This window comes from Pituophis catenifer, unplaced genomic scaffold (assembly GCF_029215685.1).
Source record: "Pituophis catenifer annectens isolate HBS135680 unplaced genomic scaffold, rPitCat1.0.hap2 SCAF_7, whole genome shotgun sequence".
In the NCBI taxonomy this organism is placed as follows: domain Eukaryota; kingdom Metazoa; phylum Chordata; class Lepidosauria; order Squamata; family Colubridae; genus Pituophis; species Pituophis catenifer.
This window is the reverse complement of record NW_027256887.1, coordinates 62,068,202-62,095,891: the sequence shown is the minus strand read 5'-3', so window position 1 is coordinate 62,095,891 and position 27,690 is coordinate 62,068,202. Positions and strand designations below refer to the sequence as shown.

At 38.2% G+C, this 27,690-nt stretch overlaps 2 protein-coding genes across 3 annotated transcripts in view; both read right to left on the bottom strand.

Annotated features, from left to right (window-relative positions):
• The window catches only part of DMC1 (DNA meiotic recombinase 1), a 32,208-nt gene extending 31,586 nt beyond the window's left edge, over positions 1 to 622 (bottom strand). For both annotated transcript variants that reach the window (XM_070947465.1, XM_070947466.1), the window contains exon 1: positions 566 to 622. In XM_070947465.1, the coding sequence (XP_070803566.1) occupies positions 566 to 622 (57 nt within the window). The remainder of the gene's footprint in view (positions 1 to 565) is intronic.
• Positions 623 to 3,521: 2,899 nt separating this feature from the next.
• FAM227A (family with sequence similarity 227 member A) overlaps positions 3,522 to 27,690 on the bottom strand; it is a 30,194-nt gene continuing 6,025 nt past the window's right edge. Inside the window, exons 4-15 of the mRNA XM_070947737.1 lie at positions 19,811 to 19,899; positions 17,254 to 17,400; positions 16,024 to 16,125; positions 14,524 to 14,628; positions 12,440 to 12,563; positions 11,824 to 11,931; positions 10,878 to 10,942; positions 8,488 to 8,599; positions 6,989 to 7,107; positions 5,667 to 5,824; positions 4,687 to 4,836; positions 3,522 to 3,681 (exon numbers count right to left, since the gene is read on the bottom strand). Coding sequence (XP_070803838.1) covers positions 3,522 to 3,681; positions 4,687 to 4,836; positions 5,667 to 5,824; positions 6,989 to 7,107; positions 8,488 to 8,599; positions 10,878 to 10,942; positions 11,824 to 11,931; positions 12,440 to 12,563; positions 14,524 to 14,628; positions 16,024 to 16,125; positions 17,254 to 17,400; positions 19,811 to 19,899 — 1,439 coding nt within the window. The remainder of the gene's footprint in view (positions 3,682 to 4,686; positions 4,837 to 5,666; positions 5,825 to 6,988; positions 7,108 to 8,487; positions 8,600 to 10,877; positions 10,943 to 11,823; positions 11,932 to 12,439; positions 12,564 to 14,523; positions 14,629 to 16,023; positions 16,126 to 17,253; positions 17,401 to 19,810; positions 19,900 to 27,690) is intronic.

Genomic DNA, 27,690 nt, shown 5'->3' with positions numbered 1-27,690 from the left:
GCTGCCCAACCCAACTCCTCAAGTTGGCCCAAAAGGATACCATGGTTGATGGTATTGAAAACTGCTGAAAGGTCAAGGAGAGCAAGGATAGAAGCACTGCCACCGTCTTGCTCCCATCAGACATCATCTATGAGTGTGACCAATGCAGTTTCAGTCCCATTTCTGGGCCTGAAACATGACTGTAAAGGATCCAAATAATCTGTTTCCTCCAGGATCCTCCACAGTTGCAATGCCACCACTTTCTCGATCACCATCTTATTTGACTTTAGGTTCAGCCTGTTTCTTCCCATCCAAGTCTCAAGTTTTTAATTAGTCTTTAGTCCTGATACCTCCTCAGGCACCAAGTCCAATCCTGTTTACCTTTTTGTTCTCAGCTGAGGTCACCTGCCTGTTGCCAATTAACTCTTATTCTTTTGATGCTGATAAGTAATGACACTATAAACATAGATATATGTTTAATTTATTATTTGTAGATGAACTATCCATTTTATTACATTTCTTGTATGGGATTTTCTCAAGAGACTTTACATTGAAAATTATTACTGAACCAAATATACTTCCATACCTCTTCATCTTGGTATCCTAGTTCTTCTTGTACAACTTGGTCTTCTACAGATTTCATTGTGAAAATAGAACTAATAGAATTCAGTCAGTGCTGCAGAAATCAATTCAATACTGCTAAAAAACATAAATATGCTAATTATTTTATAAGTTTTTGATGTTTACCATATTATGCTAGCCTAGAAGGGGCTAAGCAGATTGCCGAAATACATTAACTAAGATGAATTTCATTCAAAAATAAATATATCACACACCACTACAGTGATCTGATCTTTGAATCAGCACTGATTTAAATCTTTTCCAAGTAGAAAGATTCAAACGGAGAAAAAGATTACCAAAATTTTTGCAGCATAATTTGAGAAATTAAAAAAAAACTTCTTTCACATCCAGTTCACTGTAATTATGAATGTCTATAATACATGAAGGCAGTCATCACACTATATATTTAGTATATGTTTTAACTTTAATATTCACAGGAGGCAATCTGACTTAGCTGGAAGGCAAGGGAACATAGTCTGGCCAATTAAAGACTAAAACCCATGAGTCAGTGTGCTGTTTTCAAGATAAAATCCCAATAAATGCAGGATATACCAATGTGGTAGTAAAACTATGGTAACAATAAACTAATATGTTCACAGTGAATTTTATTATGGTGTGTTGTATAACTTATCTAATCATCTTAAAATTACATTCCTGTATTATAATTGTGTGTATGTACATAGATGATAAATGTGTATGTGTGTAGATAGAAAATAAATAATTATGCAATATATCTATTACATAATTGTATATCATATATACATAAAAACGTTGTTCACTTCCATCATAGGCCACATTTACCTGTCTAAATCTGCAATAAATAAATAAACCCTAATAAATAAGAAATAATATACATAGAGCCTTGGTAGTACAGTGGTCTAAGGCACCCTGTTATTAAGCTGGTTATTAAGACCAGCTACCTGCAATTACTGCAGGTTCGAATCTCACCAAGGCTCAAGGTTGACTCAACCTTCCATCCTTTCTAAGGTAGGTAAATTGAGGACCCAGTTGTGGGGGCAATAAGCTGACTTTGTATAAATATACAAAAGACTTTGTATAAATATACAAAAGAATGAAGGCTATTGCTTAGCGCATTGTAAGCCGCCCTGAGTCTCCGGAGAAGGGCGTCATATAAATCAAATAATATTGTTTAAAGTGCAAGTTTGAAAAAAACTGATGTATGGTATACAAGTTACATGTGATCCCCATCCTTCTAGAACACATTTTAATACAGATTTTCTCTATGGAGGCCAACTCTTATTCTGGGGTCTTGCCTCAGAATGAAAGCTGGAAGCGTAAAGTTCACAAAGGCCGCCTTCCTTTATCTCCCATTTAAAAGTTACGGGTTTTTTTTATCACAAAGGAGCTCAGAATAGCATGTCAGATTTCCCCTACTCACACCTCTATTGCTTCCTCACCAGACATTCTGCTATGAGGCAAATTAGATGGGTAAAGTTAGGCTCTGAGGTAAAATTAGGTACATGAAGTTTATTTCCTCTCAGCTCTCTCCTCATGTCACCTTCATGCCAATTTGTTAGTAACATTTTAGTAATTTTGGAAGTAAATTGGGCTGGGAGAGCCTGGGGGGAAATAATCTGTAGCCTTAGGGACAGAGATGCTGATTTCTCTTCATTCAAAATGCTGCTCAGACCTTGCTTTATATGCAGCTGAGTTTAACCAAATTGAAACAGACTGGCCTGCAGCTCAGACATCGACTTTGGAGGCACAGTTTACAGCTGCTGGGAACTGAGCTCCCAAATTGGCGGGAAAAAAGAAAATAGCTTCTCAGACAGTGTTTTTCGAATTTGGTCACTTTGCTATATGTGGACTTCAACTCCCAGAATTCCACAGTAAATTGCCAAGACTGGGAAACACTGGCATACCATTCCAAAGGACACAGAATAATGGATTTAAGAAAAAGCTTCCTAAAAATTAAGAGCAGAACAGAACAGCTTTTACTATTAGGATTTTTTTTTTCTTGTGATCAACTAAAATCTACCTTCTTTAAGCTCAATTTTTCTTGGTATATCTTCAGGAACAACTTGATAAATGCTCCTGGACAGAATTGCAGCCCTTCAGACACTTGAGGAGACCTATCATGTCTTCCCAGTTTCCCCTCACAAATGTAAACTTCTAGGCCACTAATTATCTTGGTTGCTCTCCTCTGTATATGCTCCAGTTTAGGAATATCCTCTTTGAAAGGTAGGGCTCAGACCCTAATAAAATATTATATTCTGACAAATAGAATAGAAATAATTTCTCTTAATTATATATATTTACAAACCATATCTATTGTTGTCATGATTTAGTTACAACATAATTAAATTACAACATAATTACAACTTATTATAGACATACTAGTATGATACAATTTTTAATATTTGGAAATGCTCTTCTTTAAAAAGAGATGCTCTTTTAAACTTCATTTACTGGGGCTAATATGGAAGAACAAAGAAAAATAACACCTTGCAAATTAGTTTCACTAGGAGCTAAAATGTAGAGTTCAGTAAACAAATTAAACACTCCAAACTTAGATATTGTCAGAGTTCCAAGTAACCCCCCCAATGATAATTCTAAAGAAAAGAAGTATTGCCGTTATGTATACCTATTATGAAATTGGTGTTAGAAAAGCTGCAAATAATCCAATTTAGAGTCAGTATATTCTTAAACTGGACAAAGAATGAACAGATACAACAATAAAATCAAATGTAATGGGAAAGAATTATACATATATTCAAAAGTAATAAAAGAAATTATATCCAGTAACATTCCCAAAACATAATCATATTCTTCCCCCTTAATATAGTAGCACTCATTTATTTCTAATTAGCAATACATTTACATGTAGTACCAAGCCTAGGTTCTTTAATTTTATTTAAATTGTCATTCTGTAACATGCTTCCAACTGAACTCAATCAATGTCAGTTCAAAAGGAGAGATCTAGGATAACTACGGTGTTTCCCGGATGAATCTTTTGAAAACAGGGATGAAGGTTCTGAGCTATTCTGCCGATCTCTCAAAGAAAGCAATTCTTTTTGTTTTTGTGCCTTTCTCTTTTTCATCTCTTCTTTTATAGCTTCTCTGCAGAACAAGATGATAAGAGAAAAATTGAAATTAACTTGAGCATAAAGGAGCAGAAGATAAATTATTTGAATTTTAAAGCTGAGAAGAAACCTAGGTTATGATTACAGCTAAAGATTGAAGCCATATTTTCTAATAAAGCTCTCAAGCAGGCAACTCGTAAAAGCTTGAAATATATGTACACATATGTACATTCATAAAGCCTTCCACAATGAGTCCAAGTTACTTACTTACAATCCATCTACTTATGAGATATTGAATTTTTATGAGATATTGAATTTTTTTTCATAGAATAACATATTTCTTTCAAATATAATGGCTGAGTGGTGACGATGTGGAGGAAACTAGCCTGCAGGAGTTAGGGTAGTATAAGAACTTGTTCCTGTCATTTTATTAAAAGTGTTTAAGCAGTTGACTTCTCCAGTATAGGAAAAGTACAGTAATATATTTAAGTTACTGGGATTTTTTTCCAAAGAAAATCACATTAATTTCTGGAAGAGTATAACATCCACACAACAGAAATGCAATTCTTACAGAGTACACAGGGATGTTACAAAGTAAAAGCTTGAATTTTGTTGAACAGTTAAGCTCAGGGCAAATCAACTATGTAAATATGGGAGCAACAAATACAAAAATCCTTAAAGCAATGTATTGGTTAGTGTAATTAATAATTCATAGTTCATGAATTCATGAATAATTCATGAAGAAATAAGAATTAACAATAAATGCATTGTGTAAGAAACAGAAAATTCCTAGAGGGAGCCCTGTTTTCCTCATGTTGATATCGTGATGCTAGAATTCATTTCAATTCTTTATTAAAGCAATATTGGCCAATTCAAAAGAATAGGCTAGATCATCACAAGATGGTATGAAACAAAAATTGAAAGTATAGAGGAAGAAAATAATGTGGCTGTTATATAAGCCATATCTACATCCAGAAACAGTTTTAAAATGTGGGCATTAGATGCATAAAATCAAACAGTTTCAATATACACTTTTGGGTACCTGTAAAGTTCCTGATTACATTTGTTTTGTTCATCAAATTTTATCATTTCTCTGTATTGTTGCCAATAACATTTTCTGAAGGCTTTGTGCTTCTGATGGAGGATATGAAAACCTTCCTTGATCACTTCTGCATATGTTTTGACAGAATCAGTGAATTTAAATGTAAAGGAAATTTCTACTTAGAATTTTTTTCTTAAGCAAACTATAAAAAAAAAAGTACTGTATTTTTCAGAGTATAAGACACTCCAGAATATAAGATGCACATTAGTTTTTGGGAAGGAAAAAAAAAAAATCTGCCTCTGCCTACCAGCATCCATTAGTACTCATCAGGCTAGCGTCCTTGCAACAAACAACAAACAGCCTGGTCAGCTTCAGCACATTATCGCAGCCTAATTCAGCATGAGCAGCTGACTGGTGGTTGGATCAGCCTCCCAAAATACTGCCAATCAGCTGTTCCAGGCTGCGGGGATCGCCACAGCCCATCGCCACCTCCGTGTGTCACACTTTTGGCCTCCGTGCGTTGCGTTTTCAGCCTCCACACACTTCATTTTAGACCTGTTCCAGGTTGCCAGGATCACCACAGCACATCTCCACTGATCGCCACCTCTTCGCATCGCGTTTTCGGCCTCTGCACACCCCATTTTTGGCCTCTGTGTGTCACATTTTTGTCAGGTTCCACCACCGCCGATCCCTGCTGCCTGGAGCCGAAGGGTGGGGGCCGGCGGGTTGGCGGGGCTTTGGCAACATTTGGTGTGTAAGATGCACTGCAATTTTCAGCCACTTTTGGGGTGTATGTAAAAGTGTGTCTTATACTCCAAAAAGTACAATAATGGGTTCCCCAAATGACCTAGACATTTATAAGTAAATTTAACAATGCATTTCTTAAATATTATACTGGAAAAAAGTTATAATAGCGAGCCAAGAAGCTCAATCTTAAGAATTTTCCATCAATACTTCCCTTCTGAACATCATAAGGATATGGCATTGGTTTGTATATCTCCCTCCTAGAAACAAAGATGTCACATCCTGATTTTGATTCAGTACCATGTTTCTGGAAGTAATGTTGAATTAGTGGACTATGACCACTAATATTGAAGCGATGCCATATAAAGTCAGGACCATGGCAAGCTGGGTGTGACTAGAAAGTAAATAAACAGAACTATTAGATCTATTATTAAAGCAATATTCAGAATGAATAATTTTTATCAGGTGAATGATTATGCCACAACTTTGGCAAGATATTTAAAACTGTTCACAATCCCCTTTAGATCTTGTTTCTGTATAGTTGTCAAGAAAACTGCCAGGACATTTCCAGTTAGTCTCCAAGAATTTGACATGATTGAACAGAAGAAAAAAAATTATATGCAGAATATCTGTAATTTAAATAATTTTCTTCTGAAATTCTCCTGTGAATTTTGATAAATTTTCTCTACATATATGAATTTTCTGATATTCAATATCCATCATACCCTAATTAACTATTACATAATTCATCTAAATGTAGCCAGTCTTTCTACATGAGTGATGCTTATTGTCAGTTTGACTCTGAACTCATCACAATCTCAAGGAGGCTGATATAGCAATAGCAATAGCACTTAGACTTATATACTGCTTCATAGTGCTTTTACAGCCTTCTCTAAGCAGTTTATAGAGTCAGCATATTGCCCCCAACAATCTGGGTATTCATTTTACTGACCTCGGAAGGATGGAAGGCTGAGTCAACCTTGAGCCAGTGAGATTTGAACTGCCGAACTGCAGCTAGCAGTCAGCTGAAGTAGCCTGCAGTGCTGCACTCTAACCACTGCGCCACCTTGGCTCTTATGAACCAACCAGTGGTGGGCTGCTGCCAGTTATAACAACCAGTTCGCCCAGCACTAAAAATATGCCCTTCTGTGCATGTCTGCGGCCTTCCGCAGATGCGCGCAACTTCAAAAACATGGTGATATTGGATGGGATAGCACCGGGGCGGGTGGTCGCAACTCTGGTTTCACCCAAACCGGTCCGAACCGGCAGCAGCCCACCTCTGGAACCAACCCAAACATAATGTTGAACAACTCTCAGATTTGTAAAACGTTTCTGGATCATTAGTTCATTTTACACAAATTATTTTAATTGCCTGGGGGAGAGCTGATTTATTTTGCTACAAAATAAATCAAGCAAAAATATGTTGCAATAATTGAAAAGAATTAAGTTATGAAGTCAAAGGCTAATTTGGACAAGAGTAAGTAATACATTCTTATTTTATTCAGATCTACCATAATTACTTAATTTTAACATTTATATTATCCATAAATAATGTTACCTCTCGAGGAAGTATAGCTATTTTTAATTTCCTTTTGGGTAAGTTCTGTTGGCTACTCCATGCAGTTTTCTCATTATCCTCTTTAAGCTGATCACTTTTGGATGTAATAGGCTTTATTTCTAAAAAGACACACATTTGATTGATCATTTATTTATTAGGAATTATATATTCAAATAACCATCAATCAATAAATAAATAACATATACAGTTTACTTTCCAAAGAAGTTATTACTCATATTCAAGTATCAAAGAAAGGTGACCTCATGGATGAACAAATACATATTTTATTAGCAGACCACAATCAGAGTTTTTCACTACATTTATTAGTGAACCAACAGGCCCCCAAAATAAATTTCATTCAGATATAGTTGGAGTTGTAGAATTATTGTTTTCTCAATCACTTTATTTGAAAATTGAATATTTGAGACTGGCCTATAATTAGAAAACTCTTCCAGAACAACGGATGCTGATTTGTGTAGGGGTCATCATTTATTTATGTAGATGAACAGTTGTATGCCTAGGAATACCTGTATTAGATTTATATGGCTGCTCATCTCATCAAATCTAGGCAGCATAAATTAGATGCATTTTAGATGTGCAGATCAGTAAAAAATGAATTCAATTTTCTATCTGTTTTATTAAGGTTTAGCAAGGATTTTATAGTTTTGCTTTTTAAAAAAAAATCCATAGAAAAACATGCAATTAACTGCATTCATATCTTATATAGTAATATACAGAATCTTTCTGCTAATGTTCAAAATCTTATAGCAATAGCATTTAGTCTTATAGAACACGTCCAGCTATTATTTTCACTCTCAAAATTATCAGAAATAGTTTAAAGGTGATCTGTGATTGTTCTACCGAAATGCTGAAAACAAACATACTTATTGTGGTGTACAACAACACAAATCTCCTTACCATCACTCCCTACCAAGGGGAAAGGGAAAACAAGACAAGACAAGAGCTTTGGGAAACTGGCTACTAAGGTGAAGTTACAAAACTATCAAGCTAGCTGAAGTTCCAGAGCTAGGAAGAGAGAAGAAACAAAAATGATTGTAATCAATGGGGAAACTTTAAAACAATTGTAAAACAATTGTAGCTTCACAGAGTGTTCATCTGTAAATCAATTCATCTATGGTACAGAAGTAAACCAGTGAAGACCTTCTGTGTTTCCATTCAATCCTTAGGGGAAAATGCAGTACTTTATGATCTAGACATGTGCTAGACAAGCTTTGTGATAAGTATCAGCAATACAAGATTATTCTCTTGTGAATGCTCTGTAAACCAACTAAATAAAGCATATTTGTATCTTTATGTCATAGGAATATGGTTGCATGATATATGAAAACAAGGGACCTTTTTATAATTGGAGAGATTATGACGATTATATCTATTCAATTGGAGAGAGCATTCTACGTTATTGTTGCTTACTTAGTCTGAAAACAAAATCACACATACATAATTAAAGCTGGTATTATAGAAAATTCTGTAGATGTTACCTTCACTTTCCAATGTGGTAACTTTTTTGGAAAGTTGCTTTTGATCTTTTTTCCCAGATACAGTTTTTTTGCCTTTTTTAATAGGTATCTTAAATGTTTTCTTTGATGGAATCTATTTCAATATCAGAAAAGAAAGATGAAAAAAACATAAATATCAGTTCATATTAGAATATCAGACTTTAGGAAAGAGAACTGTAAAGGGAATTACAATCTGATTTATGGGTTGGCACAATTTTCAAAGAAAAATAGAGTTTAAATATATTTGGCAATCTAAGATCCTCTGCTCTTTGAAAAGAAGCAAAATAACTGTGCATGATTGCTTGCCACAAACATTGTTTTGATTGATTTTTTTTGTAAAAATATATTCTTAATGGCAGTGGTGGGATTCAAATAATTTAACAACTGGTCTCTGCCCTAATGATCAGCAGGGTAGGTGTGGCTAGGTGGCAGGGATGAAATGCTACCGGTTCGCTTCGGTTCGGGCTAACCAGTAGTGATAAAAGCTACTGGTTCGGTTGAACCAGTATTTCTGATGATCAGCTGTGCCATGTGGTTTATATTCACTAGAAAGCAGGAAATGCTGCTTTCTAGCGAAGCTAAATCGCATAGCACAGCTGTTCCCTCCCTCGCTATTCTACTTACCTAGTGAAGTCTTCTTTTTCCACACGAAGCACTCATTTGGCGTGCAGCGCACAGGCATGCACAGTGTGCTTTTGGCGTGTGCTGCACATGCGTGCATGCAACATGTGCGCTTGGTGCACAGCGGCATGTGCGGGCAGCGAACTGATGGTGATCCGTAGAAGATTTCACCATTGCTGGGGGGTCATGTGACTGGCTGGACATGGCCAACTTGATTGGTCTCACCCTTAGCAATTTCTCCTTAGTTCAACTCACAATGAATAGCACAATAAAATAGCACTGTTCCAATATTTGGGGTGGAGTGGAGTGGAGTGGAGTGGAGTGGAGTGGAGTGGAGTGGAGTGGAGTGGAGTGGAGTGGAGTGGAATGGAATGGAATAGAATAGAATAGAATAGAATAGAATAGAATAGAATAGAATAGAATAGCAGTGTTGGAAGGGACCTTGGAGGTCTTCTAGTCCAACCCCCTGCTTAGGCAGGAAACCCTACACTACTTCAGATAAATGGTTATCAGTGGTGGGTTTCTACCGGTTCGCCCCAGTTCGGGCAAACCGGTAGTGGCGGTGGGAGGCTCCGCCTACCCACCCAGATGTCATCACAGATGCTCTGTACATGCACAGAAGGTGTTGCGCATGTGCAGAAGGGCCGCGCGCGAGTGAAGCAAGCGTGCACGCACTCCCGATTCCGAACTGGTAGCAAAGGCAAGTGGAACCCACTATTGATGGTTATCCAATCTCTTCTTTAAAATGTTCAGTGTTGGAGCATTTACAACTTCTGGAGGCAAGTTATTCCACTAATTAATTGTTCTAACTGTCAGGAGGGGCTCCTACAAAAATAAGGGGGTCAATCTATTTTCCAAAGCACCAAAAGGCACGACAAGAAACAGTGGATGGCAACTACCCAAACAGAGAAGCAACCTAGGACTAAGAAGAAATTTCCTAAGGGTGAGACCAATCAACCAATGGAATACCTTACTTTCAGAAGCTGGGAATGCTCCATCACACACAAGCAACAGTGTTACAAGATAAATTGAAATCTTTACAGTCTAATACTGTAAACTAACTCTTAAATGCTGAAAATGTAGTATCAAAATACATAAAACATAGAAACAACATTGCAACACTATTCCAAATTAATAAAATCAATTCTGCTAATTGGAACATGTATTTCAAAAGATGTAAGAACTCTGACAAGAAACTCCTGCTCTGTATTAACATTTTTAAAGCTCCTTCCCTGTCCTAATCCTGTCAATTTTCTATTGTTTATTCAAGGCTGTGCTGGCTGCATTCCTGCAGTTTTATTATCGCAACTAAATAGCCTGTTAAATGGTTCTTGGCTGTCTGCCTGGAGCTATTAACTGAAAGGAGAGAGAAGGGGAAAAAAACCTCTCTTGCACTTTAAGCCTGAGTTTTAAAGGGGCTAGAATTTTTCTGCTGAAGAAATGGCTATGTGGTTATTTCTTCTTTTTCTTCTCCCTTCCTTTGGTTAATTACAAATGAGCAGGAAGATCTGAGGTGGGTGTGAGCTACTGGAATCGTTGGCAGGCAGGCTTGACTATTCAGCCGGTTCACAAAACTCCACAAAGAGTTAACAAATGGTTCTCCCTAACCGGTGCAAACCGGCTGAATTCCAACACTGCTTAATAGGCTAATAGGCATTAAATTCAGCTTTTACATCTGATAAATTCTTTTCTTCTTTACATCCCAAATGAAATAAAAATGGCTTTATCTCCAACTCCAATTCATATTTTACCTTCTGCAAATGAGTCTTTCCTGTAGAACTGTATTGCTTGTAACTCTCAAACGATATACCAGTGACTATAGAAATGAATGAAATATGAAATTTAATCAATAAAGGCTGGTACATTTTCCCTGCCCTGAATCCAGTGCCTGCTCTCTACAACATTGTGTTGCAACCTATTTTCAAGAGAGGCAGTCTCACACACACACACACAACATATACATATATATACACATATACATATAACCTATAGGCTGCTCTTCATCTCTAAGGCGTATTATGATCAGGATTGCTTTAACTTGTAATTTATCCACATGTGGAAAATTTAGGTATTATGCAGGTATATAATCATGAAAAAATTAAATCAAATGTCTAGGCTTATATTACAGTTAATATGATAAGAGGGTTAAAATGTAGTAAGAGGATTTGCAATAGCTATTTGCATCCAGATGCTCACCTTCTACAAAATATCAAAGAGATTGTGTATCATTTTCTGATTGATCTATTTACTATCGTTGACTTTGCTTTAAGATGTATGTACTATTAATGTTTTTCCTAAAACTTTAATTTTGAAAATGCAAAAGAAAATATGGTAAGTCTAATTTGTACTGCTTTAGACGGTTGATCTAGCCAACTTTGCATTATAATCTGGCAAGAAGAGTCAATATTTCTCATGTTCTCTATTGAAATACTATTAATTGGAATATCCAAAATTGTGGACTTCTGCATGCAAATCATATATTTAACACTAATCAATGACAACTATACAAACCTTGATTTCATTTTGACTCCTTAACATGGTTGAACTATAATAGCAGGGGGAACTGGCATATTGTTTAAATTTTATTGATGTTATGTAACACTTTATAATAGTTCGTAATGAGAAACTACTTCATTTAAATCAATGACCATTTTCCTTTACACAAGGAAGAAAACATAAATGTTATCAGGATTTTACCAGTCCCTATTTTTTTCTTTCTTGACATCAGATCTTCTCTCCTTGATCGTTCTGGTTCCAGTTGGGAGTAATCCCATTTATAGAAACTTCTTGGTTCATGCAGTGTACCTAACAAGGTTGTGCCAAAAAGGATTCATAGTGAAAATCATAATCTAGTGGATGTTGGTATAACTTAGATTTTATGCTGAAACAAAAGGAGTAAGAGGAAGAAATTGATGGAAGACCACAATTAAACTTTAAAGAACCAAATGAATACAAATGAATACAATATAATGTGTTTTAAAATAGCATGTTGTATCTGATTATTAAAGATCATCTAAAGAGATTTATATTTATTGTTCCCAAACAGTCTCTATTTAGGCAGCCAAGAGGGAAAGTTTCAGCACTACATTTTTTTTTTCAGATTGTTGCATTTTTGTTTTTTGTTGCAAACTATTTTTGGAAGGTGCAAGTAGTAAATTCATCCTTTGGTTCCTACCTATCTAGGATGAGTAAAGTAAACTGAAGGGCAGTGATACTTCATGTTTTGAAATACCACATGATTTAAAAAAAATATGAATTCTTGGTCAAAACCTATATGATCCATTCCTTGAGTAAGGATATGATGGCATCTCACCTCCCAGCCATTCGAAGAATACATCACAGAGCTGGGCCTTGAATTCAGAGGTATTAAACCAGGACCTCGGGAAACAGGAGCAGAAGCAGATGTACACAGCTTGACTCAGTAATGATGGAAAAAACTAAAAACTCAAACAAAGCAGGAGTTGGAGAAAATCTCAAATAAATTTATGGCAATTGTATTTGAGAATTTAATTTTCTCAGCCAATTAATTCTCAACCTGTGTTATAAGAATATCAAACCTCCTTAAAACCTTTTCAAAAGTCCCTCAATTAGAAGTTTAATGATTGGCAGAAAATTGTCATCTTCTCTCCTAACCTTCTGTAAGAGAGAAACTGGTAGAGCCTGGGGGAAGAGACAAATGTGGACTTAGTCTAGAACAGTGGTTCTCAACCTTCCTAATACCGCGACCCTTTAATACAGTTCCTCATGTTGTGGTGACCCCCAACCAGGGGTGGGTTCTAATTTTTTTTACTACCGGTTCTGTGGGCGTGGTTTATTTTTTGGGCATGGCTTGGAAGTCATGTGACTGGGTGGGTGTGGCTAGCTGGTCATGTGACCAGGTGGCCATGGCTATGTGTATAGGGACTACTCAGAGGGCTGAAAAAAGTCATTTCTGACAGGTCCTCGCACTTTTGACTGGTCCTCACAGTTATGACCATCCTCACATTTCTGCTCATGCAGCATTCTTAACAACCATGTCACTCATTTCACAACTGCTTCCCTTCACCATTGTAATAAGATAGGGCAAAAAATGTAAAATGTGAGGACAGTCATAAATTCGAGGACTGGTCAAAAGTGCGAAGACCAGTCAAAAATAACTTTTTCAGCCCTCTAAGTAGTCCATATCCATAAAAGGATACAGCAATAGAAAGGGATGAAGGAAGGGAAGGGAAATTAGAGTAGGAGTGAGGGTAAGAGAGGGAGGAAGAGAGGAGGAGAAGGAGAAAGGAAGAGGAAGTAGGGAGGAGAAGAAGAGGGGGAGGAAGAGAAAGTAAGAAGGAAAGAAAAGAGAAAGGTGGTAGGTTTGAGGAGAAAGATTGCTGTACAATAAAAAAGATGAAAGGGAAGAAAACCAACCCCAAACAAATATAAAGATATTAAGATAAAGAACAAATTGTTAAACTTTAAAGAATAAAAGAGAACAAATATGAATAAATAACAATAATTAGAAACACACATACAAACATACAATGTATTTTCTTTGAACAGAGTATTTGGCCGGTTCACAAATTTGACCAGTGTTTAGTCATTTCAATTAAATTTACAATTTCTATATTTTCTTTTTGCCATATTTATTCCTCATCTATTTTTTAAAAAAACCAATATTACCCTTCATCCTCAGGTTGAGAACCGCTGGTCTAGAATCCCTATGTGGGCACTAGGGTGAGGTCCCACCCCCATCCCCTTAAATACTGTTGAATCTTATCTAGTTTCGCTCAGGTACAAACTAAGATGATTTCTGTGCATATGCTTGAGCAATGATTTCTTTCAGTAGAAATCCCTGCATAATTATTCAAATTCAGATGTTGCATCTAGTTTAGTTCTCAAAACCATAGCTTGTCACAAGGGTAAAGATAGAAAATGTCTGTATATACTGTTGGATGATTAAATGACAGTAAAAAAATGTACATAACTACATAGATATTGAGTTGGTATTAATGAAAACTAGAGAGAACTTTCATATTCAGGTGAAGTTCCATATTCCTTGAAAACGGAAATTAGAAATCATTACCATAACAGAGGAAAATTGTTGGCAGAAATACTGACCACTTATGAAAAAAGAATCCATAGATTAAATTCATCTTTATTTTTATCTAATTTTCCTAGGAGGAGGAAGCATTAATATTAACTGGAAATCAAGAAGAGATGGCACACATTTTACACAATAAGAAGCCATAACTTGATAATTGAAAAAGAAACCACAGTTTAATATTCAGTAATGTCTCAGTTTTAACCCGTACATTTAAAACTTCTTCCTGCATTTCTAAAACTTACATCATATCACTCTTAAGATTTTATTTTTTTAAAAAAAACACTAATATTGCTTATAGTCCCATATTTCTTAAAATCTTGACTCACCTTGAGGATGCATTCCTGGTTGGAAGTCCTGTGGTTGCCTAACAGAATGAGGGCATAATTTCCTGCAATGCGTTCAAACAAGTGCCCCTGAATTTCTCGATTTGGCTAGTGGGATAATTATAAATTGCAGGGTTATTGAAGGCATATTTTTTTAACCACAGTATCATAGCAATGGAATATTAGGAAGGAAAACTAGTTAAAGATGCTTAAGGTAAAAGGGTACTGCCATTAGATGAAATGGGACTGCCTCTGAGAAGTAGAGATAGTCCTTGATTTACAACAATTCAAAGTTATAATAGCACTGAAAAAAATGACTTATGACCATTTTTCACACTTATGAACATTGCAGCATCCCCATGACCATGTGATGAAAATTGAGACTCTTGGTAACTGACTCATATTTATGATGTTTGCAGTGCCCTATGGTCATATGATCACTTTTGCAACTTTCTGACAAAGTCACTGGGGAAGCCGGAAGGAAGGGAGGGAGGGAGGGAGGGAGGGAGGGAGGAAGGAAGGAAGGAAGGAAGGAAGGAAGGAAGGAAGGAAGGAAGGAAGGAAGGGGGGAAGGATCATATACTGTATTGATTTTCCAGAAATGTGATAGACAGACAGACATTATCTGATTCTCTCCTCTTGCGTTATCCTGGTAGTAATCTTGTAAATTTGATGCCCTTGAATTGCAATATTCAATATTTTTGAGATATATAAACAGACATGACTTTTTCTCTCCCCTCTACAAAATTGTTAACATAATGCATTAGTGAATATAATAAATATGTACTTCACTGGCTTTAACAACATCATTGTTAATATTAATTAACATTATATGTTACAGAATCACAGAGTTGGAAAGGACACTTAGGTCAGTAAGCTACAGGTAATCCTCGATTTACAATCGCAATTGAGCCCAAAATTCTCATTGCTAAGCAATATAGTTAAGTAAGTTATGTTCCATTTTATGATCTTTCTTGCCACAGTTGTTAAGTTAGTAACATGATTTTTAATTGAATATGGCTTTCCCATTGACTTTGCTTGTCAGGAGGTTGCAAAAGGTGATCACATGACCTTAGGACACTCTACTGCCAATTGCCAAGTATCTGAATTTTGATCATATGACCATGGGGATGCTGCAACAGTCAAAAGTCTGAAAAATGGTCACAGGTCACTTTTTCAGTGCTATTGTAACCTTGAACATCCTTAAACGAATGGTTGTAAGTCAAGGACTACCTGTGCTGCTATTAATGCAAAAATCCAAATTAAAGCAATAGTTATAAGACTTTTTAAAAACTGTCATAGCTTTTCTTTGCCAATATTTCAAAATGAACAGATTATTATAATTTTATAATTATATAGAACATATTAGAGATATAGATGGTGCTAAATTTGGAATATTATTATTTTAAAACAAGTGAAACAATATAAAAATGGTGAACCAAAAATGAAAAACTGGAGAAATGGAATTTAACAATCTAATCAATCACCACCCCTTATCCTTACATGATACAAGTGCAGGAATTGCCACCAGAAACTATCCAGCAAAACAGCTCGGGAGCATGGAGCATCAAAAAACTTATGCAGCATTTTCACAGCCCACTTCGTCTGTAAAGAAACAAAAGAGTAACAGCATAGTCTAGATCTGTCTTCTCTCATGTCATGATCCCTCCACAAATGTGGAACTTCAATTCCCCGACTTTCCTCTATGGATGGACAAAGTCTGGCAATAATGGGACTGGCTATCTTGTACCTCTGGAGGAGGTAAGCTTGGAACTACTAGTCAAAATATTCTCAGAACTAACTGGAAAGAATATTTTACAGTATATTTACTCCATTATTGTGTTTTACCTTAGACCTTGGGGTAGTGGTGAAATCCTGCCGGGTCTGTACGACTCACACAAACCGGTAGTGGTGGTGGCGCGGGGTTTGGCGAACAGGTAGCGGTGGCAGCGCAAGGCTCCACCCACCTGCCCAGATGTCGTTACTTCCTGGTTTTAACCAGGAAGTAACCCATTTTTGACCCTCTGCGCATGTGCAGAAGGCTTTGCGCATGCGCAGAGGGTCAAAAATTGGACATAACAATGGTGTGCGCACTTCCGAACCGGTAGGGAAGGTAAGTAGATTTCACCCCTGCCTTGGGGGCCTTATCAGAACTATATTAAGCAGTCATAGCAATGGGTATAAGTTATCTTGAATCTCAGTTCTCCAAATTGTGAGCTAATCTAAATAAGCAAGCATAGTTAAAACCTGAAAAGAATAATTAAGATTATGCTCTCAACTAATCCATTCAAACTATAAAATTGGTTTCATCTCAATCTGTAAATCACAAAAGATTTACTGATTGACCTGAAATTTGCAGTTCTGGATTAATGACAAACATTTCACTAAGAACATTTTTAATCATGATAAGACATAAGGGAAGATGAAATCTGGAGAAGCACAGACAACCTTTATCCTGTGTAACTGAGCGATGACAAGTCTTTTGTTTATATCAAGTGGCTATGTCTAGATACTCTGTTTAATTAGAAAAGTAACTAGATCTACTGTATTCACTTGAAGCTGAGCAAGGAAAAAAACAAAAACCGTGTGCAATCACCACCATTGGGCATTATGGGTACTTATAAATATCAGGTGCTAATAGACATTAAAACAAGTAAATATATGATTAATCTATCCCTACTATTTTTACCCAGAAGATAAGTATTGCCATATAAACCTGAAGGTCTGAACTACCTTCCCAACTACAGTTTTACTCTGAGCACGAATCACTTTCTCCAAAATTTCATTCAGCTCTATTCCATTGGGCAGTGGTGTGAGTTCGTCTTCATGATATCCTGGGTAATGATACAACTCTACAAGTTTATTCTTTTCTGTGATCATCTAAGGATAAAAGGAAGAAATAATATACGAGAAACATAGGAGGCCCACAATTTAATACATTCTACTCAAGCAATCTGTTCAGGAAAAAAATGAATGTGCTCCTGCCTAATAAAATGGGTGTGGTTGGCTACTTTTCAATCAAGTTGCAATGTTGCTCAGAATACAGTATATTAAGTTCAATGTAATGTGTTAGTAAATAAGTCAGACTAGGGACTCACTACATCAAGCAAATTAAGCCCCAGTTATTCTTGTAGTGATGCCCTAAGGTTTATTAAACAGGATTCTGGTCTCAGATCTGATTAAAGAGACTATTGTAAGAGACTAAATAATATGACAGTTACCATATAGAGCAATAAGCCAGAACATATTACTTCATGCTTCCTGATCTTTATAGAATTTATAGATTAAATATGCTTGCACAGAGTGTGACTGTGGGTCAAACTACATTATTTATTGGCTCTTTTAAGCATTTCTTTTCCTAAAAAAGCACTATTAGGAGATTTGAATTTGATACAGGATGGACAACGCATATGACTATTAAAGGGGTAGTATTTAATTTTTTTCCTCAAAAATTCTACATTATTTCCATAACAATTATTACTATTATAATTATGAATACTGTATTTTATTGAATTATTATTGAATTATAATTATTAGGAAAATAGTATTTTATTTTTGTACAGACTATATTATAGTCCAACCTCAAACCATGAGATACATAAGTAAGGCTAGATCTTCCTTTAGCAGGAAAGACCAGCATTAGTGTACCAAACAAAGCTGTATAAAGTCATTCCAGGTCCCGCTATGGTGAAATTGAAACAAAGGTTGGATCCTGGTAGATAAAGTAAGCTGTCATTTATACCAACCAGGGCTTACTTTTCTGGGTTTAGCAGCAAGTGCAACTAGGAGAAAGATTTTCTCAGGGGAGGTAAGGATTATCTTCCAAACACAGTGATTCTAACAGAATTCATACCCACATGGTCTAATAATTACCGTATCTACCAGGTGTTTCATTTCATGCCTGGTTTGGTCTTCAACCACAACTCTTATTTACAGTATGGGGTTGATATAGATACTGGTTGGTTTTATAGACTACATTAAGATACTGAATGTAGAAACTTTTTGAATGTAATATGGAACAGTGTTTTGATTTAATTAGAAATCATTAACAACCGCTAATGTTCTATATAATGAATAAATATTTATACATTGGGGTTGAGGAAACAAATGGAAAGGAAGAGGAGCATTTATTAACTATGCCCTTTTCTTTTTTGAAATCTATATATAGTGTTTCCTTTGTTCTGTCTCATTTCTTTTCCTCCTTTTATATTTCAACATTTTAACAATAATTTTAAAAAAATATTTTCAAATGTGAAAAACTATTGTCTAAATCAAGAGTAGGGAATGATTTAACATCTAGAGGTGAGGCCAAATCTTCAGTAGGTGTGGAAATAATATAAAATGAATATAAATATGTCTGTATACTACTAAAACTCTCTTGTCTGTAACTTTTAACTATGTTGAAACAGTGTAACATAGAACAAAATCTTTTCAAACAAGGTACCTCATATGGGCTAACTTATAAAATCCCTCCAAAATCTGGGACCCATGACTCCCATAGAACTGAAATTTGGCGGATCTTATAAAATTATCATAAAATGTTTTATTACATAATACAAAACATTATAAACATTTCTTAGGGTCAGTTCCTGATATTTGATTATATTAAACAATTCAGTATGACCTACTTTCAAGGCCAATGCATCTCTGGGTATCTCCCTGAATTTTAAGCACTTTTCAAGTGCATTAGAAGCTCTGCTGAAAAACTCAGTGCTAAAGGTTTGAGGAATCTGGTAAGGAAATATCTCTGAAATGATGATCCAAGGATTCATTGGTTATTTAATGTTGCATATATATGGAGAAAGCTTTTATTTTTTTTTACTTTCAGAGTTTCTTGTTTTTTATAACTACTTTAATTTTATTTTAGAGGAATCCCACTATGCTTATGAAGGTATTTTGCTTAAATATGGTGGGGAATTATACTGTAGAGTTGCAGTAAGCAGAAAAAATGTTGGGCCATAGATTGCTCACTCTACTAAATGCTAAACACTATTAGGACACATTTATAATATTTTTGAGACATGCACATTATAGATATTTTGTACAGAAGCTCCCAGAATTCCAAGTAAACATAATAAAATATTTTGCAATATCAGCATAATTGATGCAATATGTTACAAATTGTAGTTTAATGGTCACTAAATATAAAGATCCCTATCCTGCATGATTTCTTCATAGCATATATCTCACAGTAAAATTTGCATTTCCTAACCATTAAGAATAATATAGCTTCTAAATACTATATACTTATAGGAAAGAGTGGCTTTTTATTTGTCATTCAGTATCATACCTTTTTCTGAGCTATTTTTTTCTGATTTCTTAAAGTACCTGCATCCGAACTAAGCCTTCCATACTTCTGTGTCATGGCCTGATCCTTCTCTGCAATGTAAGAAAAAGAACACTCCTATTGAGCACCTGAGTAGAAGCTCACTTAATATGCAAATGTAATTGCATGTAATTATGCAGGCACAGAAATGTAGACTTGTTCCATGACAATCGTTTTTGTTTTGTCATGCGTTTAAAGCTAAAAGGAGTTTATTTATACACAAAATACAGTTATTGTAATTTGGTATTAGCCCTGATTCATAATCCTCTGGCAAAAATACACATCTAACAACAGTTTCCTCAAATATTCTGGATTCTTAACTATGGTTACTAGAAGAGCAGTTTGGTAAGACATGTGATTTAACCAACAATGACTAAAAGGACTATTTTTTGTTAAATGTGTTCAAGGATCGTGCCCAATAACTCCATAAGCAGGTATTCTTTAAATCAGATATTGTTTATTAATTAAGCATCTTATCATTACAGGTACAAGTCTGGAACTGAAGCAGGACCGCATGGCTGACCCTTAAGTACCCCCTGGGCGTGGCTAAGGTAAGGAGGGGTTATTGGGTTAGGATGGACCTTGGGGGCTGGCTTGTCCAGCCCCTCTGCCTCTAGCCCTGAATCAGAGGCAAGGCATTTATACCTGACAAAACCCCCTCTAAATGCCTGGCCGAGGTGTTCTTGTGTGGTGCATACCTGAGGTGCCCTTTTCAAGATGACACCTAATTTTGATGTTAAATACGTGTGCTGTTTATTTTGCAATGGTTTGGTTAGAATGTCCGCTGTTTGTTCTTCTGTGTCACAATGTATAACTCTTATGAATCCTATGCTTGCGAACTGTCTAACGTGTTTGTATTTTATGTCGATATGCCTCGACCTTTGACCCACTGCTTCAGCCTTAGATATTTCCATAGCGGCTTTATTGTCCTCGTGCATGATGATGGGATAGTTCGGTTCGGCCCATATGTCTGCGAGCAGGTCATCAAACCAGACCAGGTTGTTGGCGGCCTTGGACAAACAAATATATTCGGCCTCTGTTGTGGATGTGGCCACTAGATCCTGTTTGCCTGTGTACCAATGTACTGGGCTGTTGTTTAGAAAGAATACGTAACCTGAAGTACTCTTTCTGCATTTCACATCCCCAGCCCAGTCAGCGTCTGCATAGCACTTGAGTGTGGGTGTTGTGTTGTTCTCGGGTTCTAATGATAGGCAAGCATCGGAGCTCTGCTTTAGGTACCTCAGTACCCTCTTGATGGCTTCCCAGTGGTACACAGTGGGTTTACCTACATGTCGTGATAGCAAGTTAACTGGCAGGGCGATGTCTGGCCTAGTCCAGTTTGCAATGTATAATAGGGAGCCTATGGTGGATCTGTATAATGTGTTGTCCTTGAACTCCTCAGCTTCATTATACATGTCCTTCAAGAAGTCTGGTTGCATTGGTGTTTCACACCCCTTGGCGTTTGTCATGTTGCACTTATGTATTAGTTCTAAAATCTTGTCCTTCTGTGACAGTTGGAAACCTCTGTCGGTTTTTGTGATTTGCACTCCCAAGTATTTATCTACCTTACCCAATATTTTCAGTGTAAAATGTTTTCCTAGTTCACTGGCAAAGTCATTACATTTGCCAGACTGGCCACCGATATACAATATATCGTCCACATATATCAAAACGTACTCGAGGGAACTGTCTGACTTCTTGGTGAAGAAGCAGTTGTCGGCCGAGGTGGCTGAGAATCCCATGGACTTCAATGTCTTGGATAGGCACTCGTACCAACGTTTCCCTGACTGTTTGAGTCCATACAAGCTCCGGTTTAGGATCCCGGTTTCTCCCTTCCTGGTGTTTTGGCTAGGTGGCGCTCTCACGTATATCTCCTTATCGAGCTCGGCGTGCAGATAAGCGGTTTGCATGTCGAATTGATGTACTTCTAACCCAAGTAGTGATGCAATAACCAATGCACATTTTACGCTTTCAGCCCTGACTGTGGGGGAATACGTTTCCGTGTAATCATCAGGGTATTTTTGGGCGAACCCCTGTGCCACCAGCCTAGCCTTGTAGAGTGCTTTGTTTCCCTCTAGTGTTTTAATTTTGTAGACCCACCTGGTGCCTATGGTCGTCTTTCCTATTGGGACTTTAGAGGGAGTATATACGTTTAGTTCCCTCAGGCTGTCCATTTCCCTCTCCATGGCTTGTTCCCATTTTTCTCTTTCCTCATCTGGTAATTTCAATACGTCCTCATATGTGTTGGGGGTTAGTTGGTTAGTATGGAGGGACAACACGTAGTCCCCTAATCTTTCTGGTTTTTTGCCCCTGTTTGCCCTGATTGGCCTGTCTGGGGGTGTCTCTGTGTCATGCATGTACCTAGCTTCTTTCTCGGTGAGTGAGTCCACTTTGATGTGTGGGTGGTTTTCTTTCCACCCCTTCATAGGTATTTCCTGTCTCTTGGGTTTGCTCTTTCCCTGCTCTGTACCCTTTTCTGTTTGGTGCTTTTTCCCCCTTTGGTCATCCCCTGGTCCGTCCTTACTAAGGGACACCTCGTTGAGGTGTATCTTGGACCAGTTGGCGTTTTCGTGAAAGACAGCTGTTCTTGATATCACAAAATTGTTATTGCTGTCTATGAATCTATATCCCTTCGTTCCTGGTTCATACCCCATGAACCTCAGTCTTCTGGATACCCTGTCTCCCTTATGTCTCAATTGTTTGGGGATGTGCACATCTGCTGTGACCCCGAATATGTGTAAGTGTGACACCTGTGGTTTCCTTTGGTACATTAACTCGTATGGAGTTTTGTTTAGTACGCTGGTCCATAACCTGTTCAAAGTGTAGTTCGAATAAATGAGTGCTTCTGACCAGAAATGCTGCCCTAGGCCGGCATCCTCTAGTGCGCACTTCATCATGGTCTGCAGTGTTCCATTTTTTCGTTCTACCACGCCATTTCGAAAGGCGGAAAATGGAGAAGTCGTGTAGTGGACTATCCCGCGTGTCTTTAGCCATTGCGAGAAGTCACTTGATAAAAATTCAGACCCCCGGTCTGTCATTATTTGCCTGATCTTGGTGTCATGTTGTGTCTCCACCCTTGCGTAGAATTCCTTAAATTTTTGGAATACTTCGCTCTTGTGTTTTAGTGTGTATACGAAGCCATAGCGGCTGAAATCATCCACTATGGTCAGGAAGTACCTCTTCCTATATTTGATGGAGGGCCTTAGTGGTCCCACTAGGTCCATATGTATGAGTTGGAAGATAGAATTACTTGTGCTTACTGACTTTTTGGGCCTTGGTTTGGTTTTTAATTTAGAGCTCTTACAAATAGAACACTCGAGATAGTTCTCACAATCCTTTATTTTTACACCTTCAGAGCATTCCATCATTTTCTGCACCACAGGGAAACTAATGTGTCCTAGTCTTCTGTGTAACAGGTGAGCACAGTTGTCATGCATTGGCTTACCTATTGCTGGCTTTCCTCCCCTGGGAGTCCCCTGCTCACTTGTATCATCAGTGGTGTGTGCGTGACTAACCCCCTCTACTTCCCCACTTGTGTAGTCTGGGTTGTCGGGTTTGACCTTCTGGTGATTGTTTACCTCTGGCTGCTTGTCCCTGACTGGTTGGAAGAATGGCAGTTCCCCACTGATTACTACTTTCCCTATTCTTTTGCCTCCTCTAGTGACCTGCGCCTTTCCTTCCTTGAATGTCACCTCGACATTGTTGTCCTTGCTTAGTTTTAGAGTGGCAAGGATGTTATAGGGTATATTTGGCACTAATAGCACTCCTTGTACTACTCCTACCCCTGGCACGTGTGCGTTACCTTTGCCTGTTACTTGCACATTGTTCTGATTGGCCACTTTTATTATAAAACTCTCTTCTGTAAATGAGGTTAGCAAGTTACAGTCATAAGTGGTATGGTTTGTGGCCCCTGAGTCCAGCAGCCATGTGTCTTCCTCCCTGTCCTGGCCTATGTGTCGCTCTTGATCTCCTATGCCATATAGAGATCCAGTCTGGCTCTCCCTGGAGCTGTCCCTGTGGTTTCTCCTGTCCCTGGGGCTAGGGGAATCCCTACGCCTGTGTCTGTCCTCTGGTGAGCGTCTGCTAGCGTGCCTTGTCCTTTGTTCTGGTCTGTCCCTTCTATGTGACCTGTCCCTGTCCCCTGTGTTTCTAGGGCAGTCCCTTTTATAATGGTTTTTTGACCCGCATATGTAACACTCTGAGTTACTGTTGTTCCTACCCTGTGGCTCAGCCTTTCTGCTGGGTCTTTGCTCCCTGCGGCTTAGTGAGCGGTCTTTCCTAATGCTGTCTTCAGCTATTAGTTTACTCGTTAGTAATTCCAGTGAGAGTTTCCCTGACCCTAGGTTGTCTATCTGCGTGATAAATGTGTCCCAACTGGGGTCTAAGGAATTTACAATGATGCTTATCATGGTCCTCTCACTTATGACCTCCCCCCTTTGTGTCAGCTGAGCTCTGGTCGTATTTAGAGACAATAAATGCTCGCTCATTGGGGTCCCTGCCTTAAGTTTGGTGGCGTAGAATTCCCTGGATAACCTGGTGGTGCTTGCTACGCTTTGGCAGTAAAATAGTTTGTTCATCCTCTGTATCACCTCCAGGGCAGTCAAGTGGTGGTTAATGCTGGGGTAAATACTGGGGGTAATGCTGGCAATGACAATGCAGTATGCTTTATGGTGGATGCAATCTAATTCAAAAGTCCAGGGTTTTTCTGGGGGGTCTATGACTAGGGATAATAGATCTTCCTTTAGCAGGGTGACCTGGAGTTGCTGGTTCCAGTCCAGAAAATTCTCCCCATCTAGTCTTAGTTTGGGAAAGTCACTTGGCAAAGTCCCTGAATTGTAAGTTAAATTACTTACATTATGTCGCTGTCCATGGTTCCTCACATAAGGGTACTCACAATAAGGCAGAGGAACGACTGTGGCAAGTCTGAACTGACTTGTCTCTATGTGCTTGCGTCGGTGTAGCTCTATGTCTTGTTCCGTTTCTCTTACAGGGATGCGTTGCGCATGCGTGAGGTTCATTTCTGCCCAGCCGCCGTGGAGTGAGGAGCTCGTCTCTGCAGCTCCCGGGTGGAGGCCCCAACCTTCCGGATGGGCCTCCGGCTCCTTCTTGGTCGGCCTCACTTGCTCGGGATCGTCGCAGATCGTCGTCTGGAGCCTCGGGAAGCGGTGAGGATCATTGGTGGATGTCGGAAGTCTCGTTGGGGCCGCGAATGGTCCCGGATGGCCCGGCCTTGTGTGGGTGTCGCCTCCGGGTGTCGGGCCGAGTCCCCTGCCCGCCGATGGATGTCCCCTGCCTGCGGATGGCCCCGTGGGCCATGGATCTAGTCCCGGTCGTCGGTCCGGTGAGTAGTCCCATCGTCTTCGGTGTCCCGTTTTTAAGGGGAGGCTCCTTGGGAGCTCTGGGTGGCCCTGGGTCCATGCGGAAGCGGTCAGTTCCCCAGGGTGGGTGCCGGTGTCAGCCCTCTTCGCGCTAGGGTCCCCTTTGCGTTTGGGCCTAGCACCGGGGTGTGTGTTCGGCAGTTTCATTTTATCCCCCAGGGCCGCGGTGATTAGTTCGATGGCTTGGTTGACTTCAGGCTCGGTAGGCGAGCCTGTAGGTTTTGGCCTTGGGCTTTCTTGTTTTTTGTATTTTTTGTAGTGGTTTTGGTCGGCTACTTTTGGGTAGGCCCCGATTCCCGCCATGAGATTTAAATCTCAGGAATCTATTGGTGGGTGGTCGGCCATTTTTGATGACGCCACCTCCCAAGATGGCCGCCGTGAAAAGGGCGCGACGTCTCCTTCGGCCTTTTCGGTGGGTTTCTGGTGGGGGAATTCCTCCCTTACCGCATCTTCGTCGCTGTAGTCGGATTCGTCTTCATCTTCCTCACTCGCTGCTTCGCAGTCTTTGACCAGGCTTCGGAGTTCTGCGATGAGGTCGGTGTTGCTTTGTGACGAATCTATCAGCTCCAGGAGTTTTATCTTTAGGTCGTGTTTTTCTCCTTTTGAGGTCTCGTGTTTCTTCCACCCCTCGTCGCTTCTTTTTTTTTTTTTTTTTTATTGCAAAAGTTTTACAATTACATTTTCACCCCTTTTTTCACCCCCCCACCTCCCTCCCCAAACTTCCCATCCTCCCTAACCCTCCCTAACCCTCCCCCCACCAGACTTCCCTATTATGTACTCATAACTAATAACACTGATATATAAGCTTGAACCCATCCCTCCCCCTATATAATTTTTCCTCTTTGTCTCTTTACATTAAGATATTTCTAATACATTATTTTCAAATAAAAGCTATTTGATACTTTCTAGTTTGGTATTTGTTCTGAACATATTCTATCCACCTTTTCCATTCCCATTCATAAGTCTCTTGTGAACAATCTTTTAAATATGCTGAAATCTTCGCCATCTCTGCAAAACTAGCCATCTTCAAAGTCCATTCCTCGATAGTAGGCAAAGCTTCATTCTTCCAGTATTTACCTATCAACAATCTTGCTGCTGTTATCATATACAATATCAGTTTTATTTCACCCCGTGTAAAACCCTTAACTATGCCCAATAAAAACAACTGTGGAGAAAATTGAATTTTTTTCCTCAAAACATTCTGCATAACCCACCAAATTTTTATCCAAAAAGCCTTAACTTTCCTACAAGTCCACCAAACATGATAATACGTAGCATCTAGACATTCACATCTCCAGCATTTTGGCTGAACATTAGGGTACATACATGACAACTTTTTAGGATCTAAATGCCATCTATAAAACATTTTATAAAAATTTTCTCTCAGGTTTTGCGACTGTGTAAATTTAACATTCTGAACCCAGATTTTTTCCCAAGTTTCCAGCATCACTGGTTCTTCAAAATTCTGTGCCCACTTAATCATACAATCTTTAACTAATTCCGTTTCTGAATCTCTTTCTAACAAAACATTATAAAGCCTTTTAATATGCATTGGACCTTTCTCTCTTATATGTCTAACCAATTCTTCCTCATGCAACATAATACCAGTTTTTTGGTCCTCTTTCCATCTCAATTGTAGTTGATTATATTGTAACCAAGTTAAGTTAATTCCTTCATCCAACAGTGTCTGTAATGTCTTCAGCTGCCATCTGCCCGCATCTGTGAAAAGAACCTCTTTATATAAAAACCCCCCGAGTGACATTATATTTGTATTCCACAAAGTATGACCAAGATCCAGCCATAGCGGTATTTTATAATCCCATTTGAGTCGGTGCTTCTTCCAAACTCTCATCAAAGAGTCTCTAAGTATATGACTTTTAAATACTTTATCTACTTTGTCATCATAAAATAAATAAGCATGCCATCCAAATTCAAGATCAAAACTTTCTACATTCAGTATTCCAGTCTTTTTACTTCCAAACCAATCACTTGTTAAAGTTAAAGCTGCTGCATCATAATATAACTGTAGGTTTGGGAGTTTAAGGCCTCCTCTTTCTGGAACATCTTGCATAATTTTCAATTTCACTCTCGGCTTCTTCTCGTTCCAGACAAACTTATTCACACCAGACTGCCAAACTTTCAGTTGTTTATCACTTTTAAGCACCGGAATCATTTGAAACAAAAACAGAAATCTTGGCAAAATGTTCATCTTAACTGCTGCTATTCTTCCAAGTAAAGACAGTTGCAGCTTTTTCCAAGTCTCCATGTCTTTCTGGACCTCTCGCCACAACACCTCATAATTATTTTGAAACAATTTCATGTTTGATTCTGCAACCTGAACTCCAAGATATTTTACCTTAGGTACAATTTCAAAACCTGCCTTCCTTTCAAGCTCATGTTTACGATCTTGTGTCATATTTTTAACTATCATTTTAGTCTTTTTTGAATTCAATCTAAAACCTGAAA